This window comes from Miscanthus floridulus, chromosome 5 (genome assembly GCF_019320115.1).
Source record: "Miscanthus floridulus cultivar M001 chromosome 5, ASM1932011v1, whole genome shotgun sequence".
NCBI classification, from domain to species: Eukaryota; Viridiplantae; Streptophyta; class Magnoliopsida; order Poales; family Poaceae; genus Miscanthus; species Miscanthus floridulus.
This window is the reverse complement of record NC_089584.1, coordinates 86,785,775-86,806,225: the sequence shown is the minus strand read 5'-3', so window position 1 is coordinate 86,806,225 and position 20,451 is coordinate 86,785,775. Positions and strand designations below refer to the sequence as shown.

Below are 20,451 nucleotides of genomic sequence, written 5' to 3'. Positions count from 1 at the left end.
AAAGAAGTTGGAGGCCCTATTCGCTTGAACTTATCGGTCAACGTATAATGTTTTTTTTTCTCTCACAACAAATCAGCTTCAGTCGACTTATCAGCCGCAGAAACCATCAGCCGAATATTTCGGACTGGGAACATCGATTTCTGTGATCCACTACTCCGATACTTCTTTCAACCCCGAATAAATCAACTCGTGGAGTTGTCCTAAGTTAATTTTTTAAGTTTAACTAAATCAGAATACCAAAATTTATGACATCCAATTAATATCATTAAATACGCTATGAAATATATTTTTATAATTTATTCATTTGTGTCATAAATATTGTTGTACTTTTCTATAGATTTAGTTAAATTTTAAAAAGTTTAGTTTAAGATAACTCTACGCTTTTATTTATTCAGGGGACAAAGAAGTAGTAAAACATTTCCTGCTGGTAGGCAATTCGCCTAGCCGCTAGAGCGGAAGCCGGGCTGAAGCAGAAGCCGGAAAGGCCGACGACGCGGGACCGGTGAGCAGCGAGAGCGGGCCAGGTTCTCTAGTCTCTACCGCCCCCGACGGAAAGCTCACGGCTCTAGCTAGTTTGGCTCAGCTCGGCTTCTCCCCCCCCCCGTGTCTTCCACGCGGACCACGCCTCAGGCCTCACCCCGCCCGTCCCCGTCGCGGCGTCGCGCCACTTCGTCGGTTCTTCCCTGGCTTCGTCACCATCGGTCCACATCCGCTCCGCTCGCCCCGCGCCCAGATTCGAACCCGGCTCGCCTTAAAATAGTTGCACACTGGCAGTGGCAGGGGCGCAGCGGAGCTGCACAAAGCCGACGCCATCCCAGTCCTACGGGCTACGACTACGAGGCGCCCCCGCTCTCGGAATTTTCAGCGGGTCGCGTCGCGTTCCGTGCGGGGCGTCGCAGTGCCGAGGTATAAATGGCGTCGTAGGCGGCCAGTCACTGCGGCCGCAGCAGCAACTGAATCATCCGGGGGAGGGAGGAAGGAATGAAGGAAAGGGGTTTCGCCGATCACGGGGTGAGTTTTTGCTTCCCCCTCTTCCTTTCGAGTCCTGGCCTGCCCGCGTCCTTGCTCAATTTCCCCCCGATTTGGTGCTAATTGGGTGCGCAAATCAAGCTAGGGTTTCAGCGCAGGTTGTCCAGTTGTTATGCTACTCAGTGAGATGCTTGCTATAGTTATCAGGATGCTTATACTGTTTGGCTTAGCTTATGTGCTGCCCATGACGGTTAGACTGTGCTGCTGTTTTTTTTTTGTTGTTGGAAAAACTGTGCTGCTGTTGCTTGTTTGGTGGGGGAGTGACTAGACTGGACCTGTTTCTTTGCTGTGGTGTTGCTTGTGGGGTTTGGTGTAGCTATTGGACTCTCGTGTTGGTTGCTTGTTGCCTGATTAGACTTGTGGCGCTGATCTCCCGTGGGTGCGTGATAGTATACGCCAAGAATCTGAGGTCAGGGCAGATTTGAGTGTGGCCGCCTAGGCGGCATGTGCTTCCAAGGATATTACTTGTGCCCCTCGCCTCCCAGGCTCCCAATTCCCATCCTCTTTGGCTTTTCGCTGCCCAAATCTGCCCACTTCCACCTCCACTCTCCTCTTCTGCCGCTGCCAGGATCTCATAAGGTCGAATTGTTTTGTCCAATAATACCATTTTGTATGCTGACATATCTTCTTGGCTGTGATTCAGAGATCTACTTTTTGTTTAATTTATCACCAAGGGATCTGCAGCTATATTTGGTAAACATTAGCTCATGTATGTTAGTATACTGTGTTCTTGTGGAGAAATGCAATTACTACGTTCTAGAAAAATTCCATGCTCTCATTTTCTTACTTGCTTGGATAACACATATCCTGTGCGACTATGATCTGTCAGCTTTTCTAATAGGTACCAAATCTTCTCTTTTGCAGCCTGTAGTCAATTTGTCAGTTTATTGAGATATCCATCTTGCATGAGTTGATCAACAAGCCCATCCCTGGTTCCTGATGGAGGCATCATCTTCCTTGCGATTCCAAGTTTCTGGTTTTAGTTTGCCCAAGATATGGCTATGCCTTTTTCTGGTATTTGTTCTTCAGAACTGCAGCCCAGCACTTTCAGATTCACCATATTTGGTCGGTATGGGGAGCTATGACATAACAGGGCCAGCAGCAGACGTTAACATGATGGGATATGCAAATTCTGAGCAGATTGCATCAGGAATTCACTTTAGGCTAAAGGCTCGTGCGTTTATCGTTGCTGAGCCTAACGGCAAGCGTGTTGTGTTTGTAAATCTTGATGCTTGCATGGCATCACAGATTGTTACAATAAAGGTGCTTGAAAGGCTCAAAGCAAGGTAAGAGTGATCACTCTTGAATCTTATATTCGAGATAGTCTCATTTCAACACTATGTGATAAATGACAAAATGCTTAGCCATTTTAAATTCCACTGCACAGAGGAGTCCAGACATAATGTTGATTAGATGGATCATTATATATTTTGTAAAAGTAAGTTTTTCCCTTGCACCCTCATGATGGTGTAGCTGACTATGCAACCCTCAATTTGGCAGGTATGGAGATCTTTATAATGAGAATAATGTGGCTATCAGTGGAATCCATACGCATGCTGGTCCTGGCGGTTATCTGCAGTATGTAGTTTATATTGTCACATCACTTGGGTTTGTTCGTCAATCATTTGATGTGATTGTCAATGGAATTGAGCAATGCATTGTTGAAGCTCACAACAATCTCCGTCCTGGGAAAATCTATGTGAACAAAGGTACAAAATTATGTCTGTTTTCTGGGGCCAATTAGGTTTTCCCAAACACTACCGAGATTAACTCAGCATTTTTTTAATTCATTCAATTCCTCTCTAATTTAAATTGCATTTAGTTTTAAGTAGGACTCCCAATGTTACTACTTTATCCCTGGTTGGTTAATTGATTGTTTGAGTTTGGCCAGTCGGCAAGCCCACAGTGATCAATGTCCTTCAACTTGCTGTGTGAAGGGCTGAAGGCTGCTTCACTGGGATCTAGTTACAGCTAATATTTTGTGACCACATGATTTTCAGGTGACCTCCTTGATGCCGGTGTGAATCGCAGCCCAAGTGCATATCTAAATAACCCCGCTGAAGAGAGAGGCAAGTATAAGTATGATGTTGATAAAGAAATGACCCTCGTCAAGTTTGTAGATGACGAATCTGGTCCAGTTGGGAGTTTCAATTGGTTTGCAACCCATGGAACATCTATGAGTCGTACAAATTCTTTAATAAGTGGTGATAACAAAGGAGCAGCTGCACGTTTCATGGAAGATTGGGCAGAACAAAATGGCATTCCAAAACAGGCAGCTCATGGAAATCATGATGGTTTGGAATCTTTACACATGACCTCTGGACTTCCGAGAAGAGTCTCTTTGATAATTCCTGAACCAAACGAGATAAGTATGTTCCATACTTCTTGACTGCATAAATTTTGTATAGAAATGAAATATTTTAGGTTGTTGCTAAACTACTCTTATAATTGTTTTTGGTCAGCTGATGACTTAGTGCAATTGGCGTCATCCTACGAAGCCTCAGGTGGCCTGCGATTATCTGGTTCAAGTATCATCAGGCGCATTAGAAGCACTCAACAAAACAGACCTAAATTTGTTTCTGCATTCTGCCAGTCAAATTGTGGTGATGTTAGTCCAAATGTCCTGGGAACTTTCTGTATAGACACTGGCCTTCCTTGTGACTTCAATCACAGCACATGCAATGGGAAGAATGAACTATGCTATGGACGAGGACCAGGGTATTCACCATATTTACAAGTCATTATAATCATAGCTTTCATGTTTTTGTATATTTGGAAGAATTTATTTATTTTCGATGAATCCTTGCTGTGTTGCAGATATCCTGATGAATTTGAAAGTACCCGTATCATTGGCAATAGGCAGTTTCAAAAGGCTGTAGATCTTTTTAATTCAGCTTCTGAAGAAATACAAGGCAAAGTTGACTTTAGGCATACTTACCTAGATTTCTCACAACTTGAAGTGAATATTCCTACAAGTACAGGAGGTCAGCAAGTTGTGAAAACATGCCCAGCAGCCATGGGGTTTGCCTTTGCCGCTGGAACCACAGATGGTCCTGGAGCTTTTGACTTTAAACAAGGAGATGCCAAGGTTGATCATATTAATCAAATGAGCCTAACAAGTTTCACTAACATGGTATTGACTGGTTTATACTATGTCTTATCAGGGAAACGCTTTCTGGAGGTTAGTAAGAAACTTACTTAAGAAACCAGGGAAGGAGCAAGTCCAATGTCAAGCACCAAAACCTATCTTGCTAGATACTGGTGAAATGAAGGAACCATATGATTGGGCGGTATGTCTTCCTTTTTTCAACAATTGTACAGCTTCTAGTTTTCACAGCAAATGCAAATTCCTTAGTTCATTTGATAGTTGACACCGAGGTTGCCATCAATACAGAACATGTGTTGCTTAATCAAATCACTACCACATAGGCTGCTATAGCATTCTTTTCTAGTAATATTAGTGACGTTGTGAGTCTCATTTGATCATTTCTTTCAAGTCTTAACTGATCTTGAGCTTTGTTTTAGAGCATAATCATAGGCAGTATCAATTTGCGAAAATGATTCTTCTTTTCGTGAGTGGTGGGTGGGTGGGTGGGTGGGATGGGGGGTGGGGGTCTTTACTAGCTTCCTCCTTGTTTTTTACATCTTGTACAGTTGTACTTCTTTATTATCTTAATGAAATGGCACAGAGCTCTCCTGCATTTTTTGAAGGGGGAAAATGATATTTCTCTTATATCAGCTGTGAAACCAAGTAATTAAGTCCGCCTTACTGAATTTGTTTGTTGGTACTGCGCTGACTCATGTATTATTATTATGCAGCCTGCAATTCTTCCAATTCAGATCATAAGAATTGGCCAGCTGGTTATCTTGTGTGTCCCTGGAGGTAAATTTCCAATTCCTCATTTATAAGATATTTGCCAAGCAAAGACCAAAGAATGCATGTGATGTGTTGATACTATTGATATTTATTGTGGACATCCCTATGCTCATGTCATGCATTTTGTATGGTTATGTTTTGGTTCAGAATTCACAACAATGGCTGGCAGGAGGCTACGTGATGCTGTCAAAACTGTACTTACAAGTGACAACAGTGGTGAATTTAATAATATTCATGTTGTTCTTGCGGGGCTAACAAATACCTATTCTCAGTATATTACAACTTTTGAAGAATATCAGATCCAAAGATACGAGGTATGTATATGCCCAGCTCATTTGATGTTCAGTCTGAGAACATAATACAGAATGGAATAACGATAGTTAGCTTGATGTTTGGTGGCCCTTCCACAATTATAGTTACTTAATGTCATTTTTTAACTGCCTTAGTAGCAGCATGTTCTGGCTATAGCTGAATTGGCACTGTCATTGAGATTCATTCCTTTTCCTTTTTGTTTTCATGCTTTTCCCCTCATCCCTGCCATTCTAGAAATCAAGCAGTCTGGAGCATGGTCCTCTTCAATTTGTTTGGGGGTGTGCACCAAAATTAACCATCCTGTTTAGTAGACCCCTGGATGCATTATTGGAAGTTCTTTCAACCGCGTCAGCCCCCTTGTATTTAGCGTCACAAAAGGAGAATTCTATATTTTTCTCCTTTTGTTGCAAGTGTTCATGTTCTTTTGCTTCCTTTATTTTGCATGTCTGCACAGTGCTTGGTAGAGAGGTTCTAATATTTCGTTAGCGCATCATTTTAGTGATCTTCCTAGTAATATGTACAGTAGGAATAGTGAAGTCCATTCTAGATATATTGGCATTTCAAACAAATAAATGCTTTTTGCCAGGGAGCATCAACGTTGTATGGCCCCCACACCTTGAGTGCCTACATTCAGGAGTTTCAGAAACTTGCTACAGCCATGGTTGCAAACAAAGAGGTCCCAATAAAGTTTCAGCCACCAGATATGCTGGACAAGCAAATAGAACTCCTCCCAGGTGTTATTTTTGACTCCACACCTCATGGGGTGAAGTTTGGAGATGTCAGTTCAGATGTTCCTGCAAACTCAACTTTCAGTAAGGGCAGTATTGTGAATGCTACATTCTATTCAGCCTGCCCAAGGAATGACCTTCTCACAGATGGTACATTCGCACTTGTTGAGAAACTGGACGGTAGCAACAACTGGGTGCCTGCCTATGACGACGATGACTGGTCACTACGCTTCAAGTGGTCAAGACCTTCAAAGTTGAGTTCAAGAAGCTTTGCAACGCTGGAATGGACCATTCCTGAAGATGCTCCATCGGGTGTTTATAGATTGAGGCATTTTGGTGCCTCCAAACCACTGATTGGGTCCATCGAACATTTTACAGGGACCTCTCGGGCGTTCGCAGTGCGTTAGGTAGTACACCATTGCGTTCGACGGCACACCTGTCAGAGAACCCACACCGGGTCATTTTTACATTGCATACCTGCCACAGTGTATCGACATGTTTTCCCTATGGTTTTTACATGTGCTTGATATTAATAACGTTGTCCGTCTCTCATTCTCTCTGGTCATATCGAACCGCTATCACTACGGCAATGTACATAGCTACAGACTCGATGTGTGAAATGTTTAACTGGAAACGTTTGGATGTTGCGGGCGTTTCGAGACCCTCATTTGCCCTGCCAATTGAGTGACATGTCCTCGCGAGTTATTAGGATATAATGTCTGTGTTTGCATTGGTAACTTCTACTGATGGGTTATGATGAGACCTTCCTAGTTCCCAGATTTCTGCTAGTGTATGATCATGAGTACTCTTGGGCACTTTTGAAGTTCTTTTACTTCGATTGTTATTGCAAGGTCCGTCACCTTCGAAGTTATTCCTTTTGTTCGATGGCCTATTATCTATGTGCTTTTGAGATGGCCTGTTGGCGTATCATGGGGACTGCAAGAAGCCAACTCAACTCTTGTCTCAGCGTCAGCGACACTTTTGCAGATACATAAGATAAATTCAGTAAGTTAAAAAAAAAGATCAATGCAGTAGATGTACAGTATATCACATTTTCTTTGGATCACTATCTTCATGTTGTCTACGTTAACATGATCATAGATATGATCAAGTGACACTATAACATGATCAGGTGATACTTGTGTTTATACTAAGGCCCTGTTCGCTTGTCTTATGAGCCGTACTGTTTCAACAAAGGAAAAATATTTTTTTCTCACAACAAATCAGCGAACAGTACTGTTATGACCGGCATCCCCTATGCCAGGCGCGGGCCCAATAGTGGCTAGGGGGCGGCTCTGTTAAGGGGCTTAGAGGCCCAATTTATCGCTTATTTGGTATTTTCTTAAAGATAAATATAGTTCATTAATTATAGCATCTATAGAGAAGGATAAATACTTGTAATCTGGGATGATTGATAGATATGGAAGGCAAACATTATTTGCCTGGCCTCAAGGGCCAAGGGCTGCATACGTGACTTCCTTGCCTCCCTGCCTCCTCTCACGCACAGCCCTAGGGCAGCAGCAGCGAGCAACCGTCGCCTCTTCCTCTCGCCGCCACGGCACCACGCCGTCGCCGAGAGATCAGACCTCGCCCTCCCCTCTTCCATCCCTACAACCTCCGCAGCAACTCCGGTAGGACCTCACGTCCTATCAACCTGGTATCAGAGATGTCAGGCCCTAATCCCACCAACACCCTGTCGCCGCCGCTGCCGATCACCTCCGCTGCCGCGGTGGTCACCACCTCGCCGCTGCCACCTGCCTCCGCGCCCCTGCCCAGATGACGCCTGTTACACAGCTGACGCTGGATCAGGTGGCTGCCGCCATCGGGGAGCTGACTCGCTCGGTGGCTGCCATCCAGTCCTACCTAGCCAGTGTGCCACCGCCGCCGCCGCCGCTGCAACCAGCTGCGACCACCCTGCCAGCGGTGCTACCGTATGGGATGCCCCACTCCAGCACGACGGGCGTTCCCATCCATCTCCTCCGGATGCCGCCTTCCCCTTCGCCGATTCCGTCGTGGGCTTTAGCATCAACGACCAGCCCGGTGTACACCATGGCGACCTCTCCGGCTGCGACATCAATAGTGCCACCGCCCACTACCGCCACTGTGGTCTTCCACGGGGGACCCTAGGCCGATGGCTTTTTCTATGGGGGTTCCGATGGCCCCCTCTTCTACGGACCTAGGCACCTAGGTGTGAGTGTCTCCCCTTCCACAGGCAGTGTTCCGGAGCCCTTCGTCCAAGGCGCGCATGGGGCCCCTCAGGGTGCTCACCCTCCACATTTCTACAAGCTCGAGTTTACAACATACGACGGCTCCGAGGACCCCCTAAATTGGCTCAATCACTGTGAGCAATTTTTCTGAGGGCAGCGTACCCTCGCCTCAGATCGCACCTGGCTCGCGTCCTATCATCTGACTGGTGCGGCCCAGACATGGTATTATGCCTTAGAGCAGGATGAGGGCATGCCCACCTAGGACCGTTTCAAGGAGCTGTGCAATCTGCAGTTCGGGCTGGCGGTTCATAACACCCGACTGTCCAAACTCGCCCGCCTTCTGTTCACCTCCACGGTGCAGGACTACTCGGCTCGCTTCAACGCCGTGCTCTGCCATGCCCGCAATCTCTCGGCCCCGCAGAAGGCTGAGCTGTTTGTGGGCGGCCTCCTGGAGCATATCAAAGTCGACGTGGAGCTCCGGGAGCCCCAGGACCTTCAGACGGCCATGCATCTAGCCAGGGCATTCGAGCGCCGGGCTCACGCCACTATGCCGGTCGCAGGACAGCGTGGCGCCCATCCACCCCAGCGGCTAGGTCTTTCAGTACCCCCCGACCCCTGGCACCCCCTCCAGTAGCTACCGGCGCGGCTGCTGTTCCAGCAACAGCATGGTCGTCAGCTCCTGCTCGGCCTTTCCGCCGCCTGTCTCCAGCCGAGCAATTGGAGCGTCGCCACCAGGGACTTTGCTATAACTGCGATGAGCCGTATGTGCGCGGCCATGTGTGTCCACAACTCTTTTATCTGGAGTCCACGGATTTTCTCGATGACAAGGTTCCTGCGAAGGTGGCTGCGGTAGCAGCCTTCCAGGAGGATGCCGCACCTTAGGAAGTTGTTCCTGCCACCGTCTAGGAGCCCGCAGCCTAGCCCACCATCTCCTTGTATGCCATTGCTAGCATCCGGACTGAGAATGCCATGCTCCTCCCAGTCCATGTTCATGGCCATCGTCTCGTGGCGCTCCTCGACTTGGGCTCGATGCACAACTTCATCAACGCCGACCTCATGCGCCCCTACGCCTCTCCACCGCGCCACATCCTTCCATGCGGGTGCTGGTGGATAACGGGGACCGTGTGCCCTGCGAAGGGGTCGCCCATGACGTCGCTCTCACCATTGGTGGGGAGGAGTTTACCATCAGTTGCTTTGGCATCAACCTCGGGGGGTTCGATCTCATCCTCGGCGTCGAGTACCTCCGCACCTTGGGTCCTATTCTCTGGGACTTCGAGGATCTGTGCATGGCATTCACCCGTGGCGGCCGACGTATTCTGTGGAAGGGCATTGGCTCTCCCCGCGATGACATCTGGAAGCTAGCCACACGGGCGGTCACGGCTGCCCCATCACAGCCCCTGCTGGACTGCCTCCTCCACCAGTTTGGACCGGTCTTTGACGAGCCGTAGGGGCTACCACCGGCGTGGCCATATGATCACCGCATCCACCTGCTTCCGGACATAGCACCGGTCGCGGGTCGTCCCTACCGCTACCCACAGCTACAGAAGGATGAGCTGGAACGATAGTGTGCAACCATGCTCGCCCAAGGCATCATCTGACCGAGCACGTCCCCGTTCTCTGCCCCCGTGCTGTTGGTGCGCAAGGCGGATAACTCCTGGCATTTCTACATCGACTACCGTACTCTCAACGCCAAGACATCTAAAGACAAGTTCCTTAGAGATAAATATAGTTCCTTAATTATAGCATTTATAGGGAAGGATAAATACTTATAATCTAGGATGATTGGAAGATAAGGAAGGCAAACATTATTTGCCTGGCCTCAAGGGCCAAGGGCTGCATACGTGGCTTCCTTGCCTCCCTGCCTCCTCTCACGCACAGCCCTAGGGCAGCAGCAGCGAGCAACCGTCGCCTCTTCCTCTCGCCGCCACGGCACCACGCCGTCGCCGAGAGATCAGACCTCGCCCTCCCCTCTTCCATCCTTACAACCTCCGCAGCAACTCTGGTAGGACCTCACATCCTATCAAGTACTTTCAGCCATGTCTTTTCAGTGAAGCGAACGGGGCCTAAATAGGATAGTGTATGAGGTGTTTACATGTAACTTGAGTTATCAATGATCTCACTTAGTATATTCTATATTATTATTCTATATAGTTCGAGTCATTGACGTTGAACAGTTAAAATAGACATAGGTGGTGTTCAGATGGAGGGTGTAAAGTTTTGGGGTGTCACATCGGATGTTACATGGGGTGTTCGGATACTAATAAAAAAACAAATTACAGAATCCGTCAGTAAACCGTGAGATGAATTTATTAAGCCTAATTAACCAGTCATTAGCACATGTTTTACTGTAGCACTTTATTGTCAAATCATGAACTAATTAGGCTTAAAAGATTCGTCTTGCAAAGTAGTCGCAATCTGTGCAATTAGTTATTTTTAGTCTATATTTAATGCTCCATGTATGTGTCTAAACATTCGATATGATAGGATGTAAAGTTTTGACGAAGGAACTAAACAAGGGCATAGCTGAGTCATTGACGTTGACTAGTTAAAATATTCATTGATGGAGCTAGGCTAGCCCAACACGTAGGGTCACTTCATGCCAAATTATTATTCAGCGCATGTGCTGCTACGGTTCCGAACGGTTGGCAAGATGTAGGCAAACCTCACTTAACACTAAGTCTAAACCTAAAGCAAGCGCTAATGCGAGGTCTAACTAGCCTATTCACTTCACAAAGCTAACCTAATCACCTAATATTTCCTTAGGCCTTGTTTGGATGCATATGTATTCATCTCAATCCACGTGTGTTGAAGTGGAATTGAACTAAGTTTCATTCCATTGCACTCTAACACATGTGGATTGAAATGGATACACATGCATCCAAAAAGGCCTTAAACACATTTGGTAGCTAGAGCACTTGGATGACACTTGGATGAGAGTCTCAACTCCCATGTAGCTCCAGCAAACTCTAACAACACCAAATGGGTTGGCTAAGGGGGCATATATAGCCCCAAACATCGAAACTAGTCATTGGGCTGAACTATTGCTTTGCATCGAGTATCGAAGAAATCCAATGACTCCACCGGATATTGGCTCTGTTCGACTGCTCGTAAAGCCGCTTGCGCTGATTTATACGGTTGATTTGTTGGGAGAGAAAAATACTGTAGCATAACTTATAAGCCGGCTTATAAAGGTAGCCGAACACTCCCATTATCGAACTGTTGTTGGAGTGGACGGTTGGAGGTCATGAAGCTTTGGTGATGCACCGGAGATATCCGGTGCCTTGTAGCTCTTTCCAAGCCTCGCCGCAACTGTCTCTAGACTGACTATATGGTGCATGCACTCTGCTGCACACTGCAAGTTAAGGTGGGGTCGTTGAGTGGTTTCAGCCCCGTGAACAATATAGTCCCAAGATCCGGTGCTCACCGAAAGGCCTCTATCTTGTACAACTGATCAAACCGACGCCTCTATCTTGTACTGTTCCAACCCTCCGGTGCCTGAGACAGACACACAGTGGCTCTCCGGTGCTCATAGACAGTAGCTATTGAGCTTCATTTTTCGTCTCTTTTCTTTTGAGCTTCATTTCTTTAATATCTTGGACTTCATGCAAGTCTTCTAGGGTTTTCAATACTGCTTCATGGTCTTCTTTCAGGTGTTTTTTTTAATAATTGTCTTCCTTTAGGTGTTGATCACTTGATCTTCATGTTACCTTTGTTCAAGCCATCCTTACATCCATTTGAACTAAACCTTATATACTAGCAAATGTTATTAGTCCAAGTGATCATATTGTCAATCAACCACCAAAATCATTTATGGCGCTACCATAGGTGTCATTTTCTTAAAATTTCTTCCTTTTGATGATTGATGACAACACAACCAAATCAAACAAATAATAAATACGAAAATAAAAAACCTATCTACTTGCTTGGATGCAATACAAGAGCAAGATCATGTGATGCTAAAAGAGATACTACTTGAAGAATATATGGAAACTTATCTTGATCTTACCACTTGTAATATATCCCCTATATGTAGCATTATGGACTTCATCCTCCTGCTAACTCCATAATTCACTCCTTCCTTTTTTCTCGAAACCAAAAAATTTCCCACTACAGTACAATCACCACAAATTCTTCCCCTTTAACCAAAAGCTTAAATTTGGTGATTTTGATATTTATTATGAATGGGCTTACTTTAGTCCACAGTTTCTCTCCCTTGAGAATTGATGTTCGGTGGATGGTTTTTGCGGCTGATAAGTCGGCTGATGCTGTTTTGTTGTGAGAGAAAAACATTGTACCATGATTGATAAATCGGACTGATAAATTCAAGCGATCAGAAAGCAAACATCAAAAAGCTCTTACTACCAGTGTGTTTGAAGAATAGTTCGCTTAAGGAACAAATGTTTTTTTTTATAACACTGGGAACAACTGTTAAGTTCCCTCGAGGACCAAAAAAATCTACCTACTGCAGTCCTGTACAACACCCCTCAAGCAACGAAAATGTGCATTTCAGAGGAGGAAAAAATCGCAGTCCGCTTTGGGAAAGCAAAAGCCAAAAAGAATGTTCATCTTTCTAGGCCGAATGCGAGACGCTGCCGGCTGGTGTTCCAAGTGGAGGGCAGGGAGCACGGTTGCTGCCGTTGCAAGCCATACAATGCAGATGTCACGGAAGAAGAATTTCTCGGCCCTGGGGAGACTTTTAGATCCTCTTATCGTCTCTGGTCCCGTCCCTGTCCGTGATTCAGAGGCACGTTTGGAGCCTAGAACGACGTGACAGCCCCGATGCGGTTTATGTTCGTTGCACCTCTGAAGCCTCAAAACAGAGAGGAGGAACGCCGAACGCACGAGCCAAACAGTTCGTTGCAGGGAGGAGCGTATCCAAGGAGGCCTGCCTGCTGTTCTGCAGCAAGGGGCGGGTAGTTCAGGTCAGCTCACCCCCCCGTTGGAGACTGCAGCAGTCGTGTCTCCCGGCTCCTGTCGACAGCGTGCAAAAACGTAGACGCAGGTCATGCATTGCAGCCGGACTGCAAGGGGGAAATGGTACACGTTCACGGACGAGACAGCACCCGCGAGTTTGCTGTCTGAATTTCGAGTCCCCTGCAGACACGGGATTAGTGTGGTCCCGCATGGTTCACAAAATAACGACCCCCCCCTCAGATGCTGTAGATTGCGAATCTTGAACAAACATTGTTAAAGTCTTAATTAAAGAACAATGCTTTGCTTGATTAGGAGTCTCGCGCCCACCAATTTCGCGAGGGTTTAACTGATCAATCCAATTTTTTTTTGGGTCTCAAGATTCGCACAGTGGTTGAGAAACAGTGTGGTTTCTTTCTCATCCTCATCGTCATCGAGGATCGATGGATCAGTTCCATGAGACTCAGTTTCTTCCTTCCCCCATCATAGCTTACCTCCTTCGCTCAGCCACAATGAGTGGCATTCTCGATCAAAACACGGACTCGATTGCCCGAGCAGAGAGAGGTACTCTCTGCTCTTTCAGTTCTTCTACAGCTTCTGCCTGTCACAATCGCTGGGAGGAATTCTGGAGGAATCTGAAGAAATTTGGATGAATCTGAAGGAATTTGTGAGAGGAAAATACTGTTCCGGATGAAAAAAGAAGCGGATCAAGCCGGATTTAAGAGCACGCGAACGGAAAGAATTAGTGGCACCCACCGAAACGAAGCAAAGACTGTTTGTTTCCAAAAAGTTTCTCAAAAAGTGCTACAGTATCCATCACATCGAATCTTACGATACATGTATGGAGCATTAAATGTAAACGAAAAAAACTAATTGCACAGTTTGATTGAAAATCACGAGACGAACGTTTTGAGTCTAATTAGTTCATGATTGAACACTAATTGCCAAATAAAAACGAAAATACTACTATAACCAAATTCTCAAATTTCACGAACTAAACAGACCCAAATTTTCCCTCCCGGCAGCAGCGGCAGTCAAGAATCAAGATCCGCGAAATTCTAGGCCTCGTTTAGATGCTGAAAAAATTTCAAACCGATGAATAATACCATTTTCGTCTTATTTGACAAATATTGTCTAATCGTGGACCAACTAGGCTCAAAAGATTCATCTCGTGATTTCTAACTAAACTATGTAATTAGTTATTTTTTTTACCTATATTTAATACTCCATGCAAGCGGCTAAAAATTAATGTGATAGAGAGAGATTGAAAAAACTTGGTGGCATCTAAACAAGGCCCTACGCATCGCTCGGGCTCCATCATTGCACCCGCAGGCCTCTGCAGTTTTGTCATCAGCACAATGCCGTGCAGCGCAACAACTTTTTTTTTTATAACAATTCTAGAATATTTTTCGCGCAGCAGGAGATAGAAAAAGTTTTCCCACGGGCATGATGGTGGCCGCTGTGGCCCCCCACGCCGCGGACCTCAGCTGTCAGCTCCTCCTCACTCCTCAGCTGCTGGGAGTGAGACAGATGCACGCTGGGGCTGGGCGCGCGCGGGCAAAAGGCCCCGCCCGCCCGCCCGCCTCGGATTCGCCGCTGATGCTGACGACGATGCACGGCACAAGTCGTGGCTTTTGCCTGCTAAGCCCTTGTTTAGTTCGCGAAAAGTTTTCCCAAAAAGTGCTACAGTATCCGTCACATCGAATCTTGCGGTACGTGCATGGAGCATTAAATGTAGACGAAAATAAAAACTAATTGCACAGTTTGGTTGGAAATTGCGAGACGAACGTTTTAAGCCTACTTAGTCCATGATTGAACACTAATTGCCAAATAAAAACGAAATTGCTACAGTAGCCAAATTTCGCACTTTTCGCGAACTAAACGCGCGCTAACTTTTGTTTTAGTTACAGCCGGGACAAGGTTAAAAGACCTGACCTGGATGAAAGGCAGCCAAAGGTCAGACTAAACAATGCGTTTCCGGCCTCTTTCCGTCGCCAAAGCGGGTGTAGCTTTGGGCCATTCTCGCGGCGTTTTCCCCCCGGCCAGCCTCCCACGCAACGCAACGCAACGCAACGCAGGTGACGGCCGCCCAGTCCGCCAGACCCAGACGGGGAAGGAAGGAGCAGCAACAGGGCAAAGGGCGCTGCCTGCGTGCGAAGTGCAAAGAGGCACTGGCGGAGCCAGGGGGGGGGCTGGCAGGGGCCATGACCCCCCCCCCCCCCCCCCCCCCCCCAATGTTTGATAACAAAAAAAATTAGTAGTATAACTTAATATTTTTTATTTATATTAAGAGGAAGATTATATAAAATTCTTGTCATATATACCTATTAATATCTTCTAGATAATATAATCATACAAAATACAACTAGATAATAAAATTATCGCAATGAAAAAGACCGAGCCGGCCCCTCTAAGTATAATTCCTGACGACCGGCCCCTCCTGACTATAAATCCTGGCTCCGCCACTGCAAAGAGGGGCGGGGGAAAAGAGACGAGCAAGCACGGACGGAAATGGCAGCGGGCGCGGGAGGTAAACAAAGCCGAAAGAGATGGGCGCAGCGCGTCCGTTCCCCAGGACGGACGAGGAGCGACGAGACCCCCTCAGAATCACGCACAGATCTTTGTCTTGGTCACCCTCACCGTACTACGATCGCTCCCTCCCCCATCTCGCCGCCACCGGCTCCATCATGACGCCGCGACGCGAGGCGGGGGGACCCCGGCCTTTTCCGTGATCCCGTCCCGTCTCGTCTCGTCTCCCTCAGGCCTCAGCACTCCACAGGCAGTCAGCCAGGCACACACACGGTCTGGGCGCGCCTGGGTGGCTATGCACTTGCACAGCGCAGGCCAACACAGGGCGGGCGAGTGACCAGAGTGTACGTGCTCCTCCTGGCAGGCAGATGAGATGTGATGTGACTGCAGGTACCTCTTACACGCTGCACAGTGACCTGCAGCACCAGTTGACCGTTGTCTTGTAATGCAATCTGACGCGAGATTTGGAAAACGAAACTTGACGACGAAAGACGATTGAGCGGGGGAAAAAAATCAACCATGCACCGCGAGGTTATCAGTTTCATCAAAATGCATGACAATTGAGACAACGAACGAACATGTTGAGATTTGCATAAGGCTGATCACCTAGCTACAGGTAATTACAGGTCCTGTTGCAAGTCTCTTGTACAATGCGTCGAACCAAAAAGAGAGAAAACTGAGTGAATGAACAAAAAAGAAAAAGAAAAAGTGGTGAAGAGACACAGATCCACGCTTGTATATGGGGGAGGTGGCTAAAGGAGCCTAAAAGGAGCTCTTTCCCCACGCCTAAAACCACGAAAAGAACTCGCTCTCACACATAAACAAGGCCTAAAGACGCCCGCTCGCTCGCTGATTCAACCGACCGCTGCATGTTCTTGACGAGCCTTTAGCGATTCGTACTTGCGGCGGGCGGCGGCAAGTTCGTCGTCTTTTCCTCGCGTCCTTTGCGAAATTCAGCGCGAAGCTTCGGCCGCCGCCTCCGGAGTCCCGGAGCGGCGGAATGGCGGGCATGGCAGATGGCGAAACCCGGCGTCGTCGTCGTCGACTCGACGCTGCTCACGGCCCTGGGTCACTCCGCGATCGCACCAGCGACGTGTCCACCTCCGAGACGGACGCTGCAATGAAGAAACGCAAGTGGCGCGCGCGCGCGTCAGCTTGGGCAGACAAATTTAATGGAGGAGGCACGAGACGCGCGGCCTGGTCGGTGGCGTCAGCATTACGGCGTCGGCACACGTACCTCGGTGGAGGGACTCCTTGCAGTGCGCGATGGCGCTCGCGATGCCGTCCTGCTTCTCGACGAGCGAGTCGTCGCGTCGGGCCGACGGCGGCGACTGGTAAGGGGCGGATGCCGCGGACACCTGCGTCGTCGAGGAGGCCGAGCGGCTCTTCCGTAGCCGGAGGTCGGCGCCGGGAGCCGCCACCGCCACGCGCCGCAGCCGGCTCGAGATCTTGCTCAGGTAGCGCCGGATGACGTCGCCGGAGGGCGGCGGCCTGACCTTTCCCTCGTCCCGCAGCAGGTCCTGGTGGTCGGGCGAGCCGTACCCGCCGCCGTACGAGGCGAAGAGCCTCGCGGAGCGCGCGCTGCTGGTGCTCCGAGAGAAGCTGGCGCGTCCGCCGTAGAAGGCGGCCTTGGCGGACCCGAAGCTGAGCGTCCGCAGCTGCAGCCTGCCGCCGCCGCCGCGCCGGCTGCTGGCGCTGCTGTGGCGGGCGCGCGACGCGGCGTCGCTCGGCTCGGACGCGCAGAACATGAGCGGCGGCGGGCCGGGCGCCGTCGGACGACGCGGCGGTGCGGCGCCGCGGAAGAAGAGGCGCTCCTCGTAGGAGGGAGACGCGGAGCGGCTCCGGCTACGCTGCAGCGAGATGACGAAGTCGAGGTCCCCGCGCGCGGCGGTGGCGGCGCAGGACGAGGTGGTGTCCTCGGACTCGGAGCCCGACGACTCGGCCGCCTGGCTGCCCGCGCTGGACGCGGGCGCGGAGCAGCAGGACAGGTCGAGGTCGAAGAACGGGCCCTCGTCCTCCTCCTCGCCGTACCCGTACACGTACACGCCGCAGCCGCCGCCGCCGCCGCGAGGGGTCACCGGCGCGGTCGCCGCCGTCGCGGTGATCGTGGACACCGCGCGGCGGCGGCGCCGGAACCGCCGCGCCGCGAGCAGGCGTAGGATCTGCATGGCTATACTACACCTACACGCCCGTGCGTTCTCTCGGAGACTCGGACGTGCGTCCGTCCGTGCGTGTAGTGGAGTGGGAGGGTGGGGCGGGAGGCAGCACGAGCACGGTCGCGCCGCTTTGGCTGCGGTGGAGTGGGAGGGTGGGGCGTTTGGGGTGGTTAACTGGTGGTGGGCGGTGGCTTTTAAACGGGAGCGGCAAAGGCAGTGGAGGTGGTGGTGGAGCCGGACGTGTGGCTTACCAAAGGCTCCCGGTTTTTTCCTCCGTTTTTGGCGGTGTTTGTGGGGGGTGGCACGGCACGGGGATTTGGTACATCTACCAACTACGCGCGTCCGGCTCGGCGTGTTTGGGGTGCGCTGCACGGGCCCTGCCTAGCGAAGCGGTTTGGTGTATCGGGCATAGACGCATGGTTCATGCAAGGTCTTTACTGTTATAAACGACGAAGAACAGTAGATTAAGCATAGGGGACACGAGATTTTAACGTAGAAAATTCTCCTAAGGTGAAAGGAAAAAAACCACGAGCACCGGCTAGTAAATCTTCGCTATATCGGATGAGGTTATAAACGTCGAGGATTTACAACTTTTCTTATTTTAAGACGACGGCTTACATGAAGTATATATAGATGAAAAACCCTAATAAGTGACGATCCGTACCAAGCCTCCCGGCGACGGGCCTCGCTTCGCTCCAACAAAAATTAACATTTATTTTGTACATAACTAAATTTAGATCGCAACTCGACATTTTACCTCACCGGCCAGTGATTGTGGGGGCCGTCCGGCCGTGGGAGTTACCAGCGACCAAAGTAGCGCCGGTCCTGCTTCAGCACTTGGACTAGGCTGCACGGAGAAACTCTGCGTGCGATGTTAGCAATTAGCATCATCAGTCAGGAGGCATGTCAACGTTTCGGGGTTTTTCCTTTGTCTCTTACTTACCAACCCGAAATCCTGAAGATGTCTACTGCTTACCATTTGACGATCTTTAATTCTTCGTTTTCTTTCCCACGGTGGAATTCTGAAAGCACTAGCAAGCAGTGACACCTACCACCAACTTACAGTCGAGTGACCGTGACGCAAAGTTGATATTTTGACAAATTGAGCAGGCGCACATTTGGGATCGCTGAAGAAGGGGGTATTTGTCAAGCACTCGAGCTGTCAGATATATTTTGATTTGTGAATTGAAAAGGGTGGCTTATCGTCCACTCGCGATCCAGATGGACGCAACAGGTACGTACACCATGCACCATATCACCTTTTTTCTTTTTTTGAGGGAACATGCACATGCACCGTATCACCCATGGAAGTGAGCAATCACATTGCTCCATTCACGCCAACACACTGGCAGCATGGGCCATGGGGGCCTGGGAGGCTGGGACCATGCGTGGCCGGACGGGGGCCAAAAAATGCAAGACCTAGCTAGCAGATCACACAGAAGTCCAAAGAAGTCTGTGAAACGGCCATAAGTGACTGGAGGGGCGTCCACCGGCGATGCGAGGGAGCTGCTGCAGTGCAGCGTGCAGTGCCGGAAAGCGAAGCCCACCACTTGCACTCGATGAGTCCTACGGGTGTTCGGCTCCTCGTTATCTCATCGGATGTTGGATACATATACGGAGTATTAAATGTAGATTAATTACAAAACTAATTACATAGTTTATGACTAATTTACGATACGAATCTTTTAAATCTAATTAGTTCACGATTTGACAATGTGATTCTACAGTAAATATGTGTTAATAATGAATTAATTAGACTTAATTAATTCGTTTGATTTCTGTAATTTATTTTTTTATTATTATCCGATCCCTCCGTACGACATCTAACTTTTAGTCACCGGTATCCAACACCCACTTCCATGGCGCGACCTTTTACAGCCCTTTACACCAGCGGTTCTCGATCCCTTCTTCCTACCAGGCCTGAGGCGGTGACCGGTGAGGCCTCCTCGCCCGGCTCCCGGACGGTCCAACCAACCTACAGTAGTCACCGGTCAAAAACTGCAATTATTTGGATTGGCCAGGCCAGTTGTCTGTCTTTCCGTCAGGATTTATACAGTGTTTTTCTCTCGTAGTACACCAGCATCAGTTAGTCTCAGGATAGGAATGGGCTATGTCATTCTATGCAGTGCTCCTACTACATGCACTCGTTCTGTTTCAGACAGAGGTTTCAGCATTGTTTTTAAACACCGGCTTCCAGTGTTAAGTACCGTACGAGATAAGCATAGTGGCGTTCCTTGCTTGTTTTGTGTTAAGAAAGATGTGGCGTCTGGTTTTGTCGCTCCGCGTCACGTCAGGCGGCTGGACCGAACCCCGTGCAAGTAGAGGTAGCCCTACGTCCTGCCCGCCCGGCCCTGCTTCCTTGTCTCACAGTCTGGATAGAGGGTGGGAGTGGCACGGCGATTTTTGGTGCATGTTTAGTTTCCAAAATTTTGCAAAATTTTTTAAGATTTTTCATCGCATCGAATCTTTAGACGCATGTATGAAGCATTAAATATAAATAAAAAATAAAACTAATTACATAGTTTAGACGAAATTTACGAGACGAATCTTTTAAGTATAATTAGACTATGATAAGATACTAATTGCTAAATAACAACAAAAATGTTACAGTACTATTTTTCAAAAAAATTTGCCAACTAAAAAAGGCCTGGGCCTCTTTGGCTCCCGGCCATCCAGCGCCACGTCCCTGCTGTGGCGGCGCC

At 48.6% G+C, this 20,451-nt stretch overlaps 2 protein-coding genes across 2 annotated transcripts; one reads left to right on the top strand and one right to left on the bottom strand.

Annotated features, from left to right (window-relative positions):
* Window positions 1-580: 580 nt before the first annotated feature.
* LOC136450177 (neutral ceramidase-like) lies at window positions 581-6,620 on the top strand. The gene is made up of 10 exons (XM_066450524.1): window positions 581-1,011; window positions 1,894-2,315; window positions 2,530-2,738; window positions 3,030-3,398; window positions 3,492-3,747; window positions 3,847-4,117; window positions 4,194-4,319; window positions 4,849-4,912; window positions 5,054-5,220; window positions 5,805-6,620. Exons 2-10 carry the CDS (start codon window positions 1,969-1,971, stop codon window positions 6,351-6,353), a joined length of 2,358 nt encoding a protein of 785 aa, XP_066306621.1. The 5' UTR covers window positions 581-1,011; window positions 1,894-1,968; the 3' UTR covers window positions 6,354-6,620.
* Window positions 6,621-16,099: 9,479 nt separating this feature from the next.
* On the bottom strand, window positions 16,100-17,870 carry LOC136452518 (probable membrane-associated kinase regulator 2). The gene is made up of 2 exons (XM_066453129.1): window positions 16,831-17,870; window positions 16,100-16,708 (listed from the first exon to the last, which is right to left on the bottom strand). Exons 1-2 carry the CDS (start codon window positions 17,759-17,761, stop codon window positions 16,650-16,652), a joined length of 990 nt encoding a protein of 329 aa, XP_066309226.1. The 5' UTR covers window positions 17,762-17,870; the 3' UTR covers window positions 16,100-16,649.
* Between the last annotated feature and the right edge of the window lie 2,581 nt (window positions 17,871-20,451).

Bases quoted from the DNA above. Each gene is read 5' to 3' on its own strand.
- LOC136450177 (XM_066450524.1), top strand. From the start codon at position 1,969: ATGGAGGCATCATCTTCCTTGCGATTCCAAGTTTCTGGTTTTAGTTTG. The intron at 3,399-3,491 runs GTATGTTCCATA...GTTTTTGGTCAG, and splicing joins TCCTGAACCAAACGAGATAA to CTGATGACTTAGTGCAATTG. The intron at 3,748-3,846 runs GTATTCACCATA...GCTGTGTTGCAG, and splicing joins TGCTATGGACGAGGACCAGG to ATATCCTGATGAATTTGAAA.
- LOC136452518 (XM_066453129.1), bottom strand. From the start codon at position 17,761: ATGCAGATCCTACGCCTGCTCGCGGCGCGGCGGTTCCGGCGCCGCCGC. The intron at 16,709-16,830 runs GTACGTGTGCCG...TCTTCATTGCAG, and splicing joins CAAGGAGTCCCTCCACCGAG to CGTCCGTCTCGGAGGTGGAC.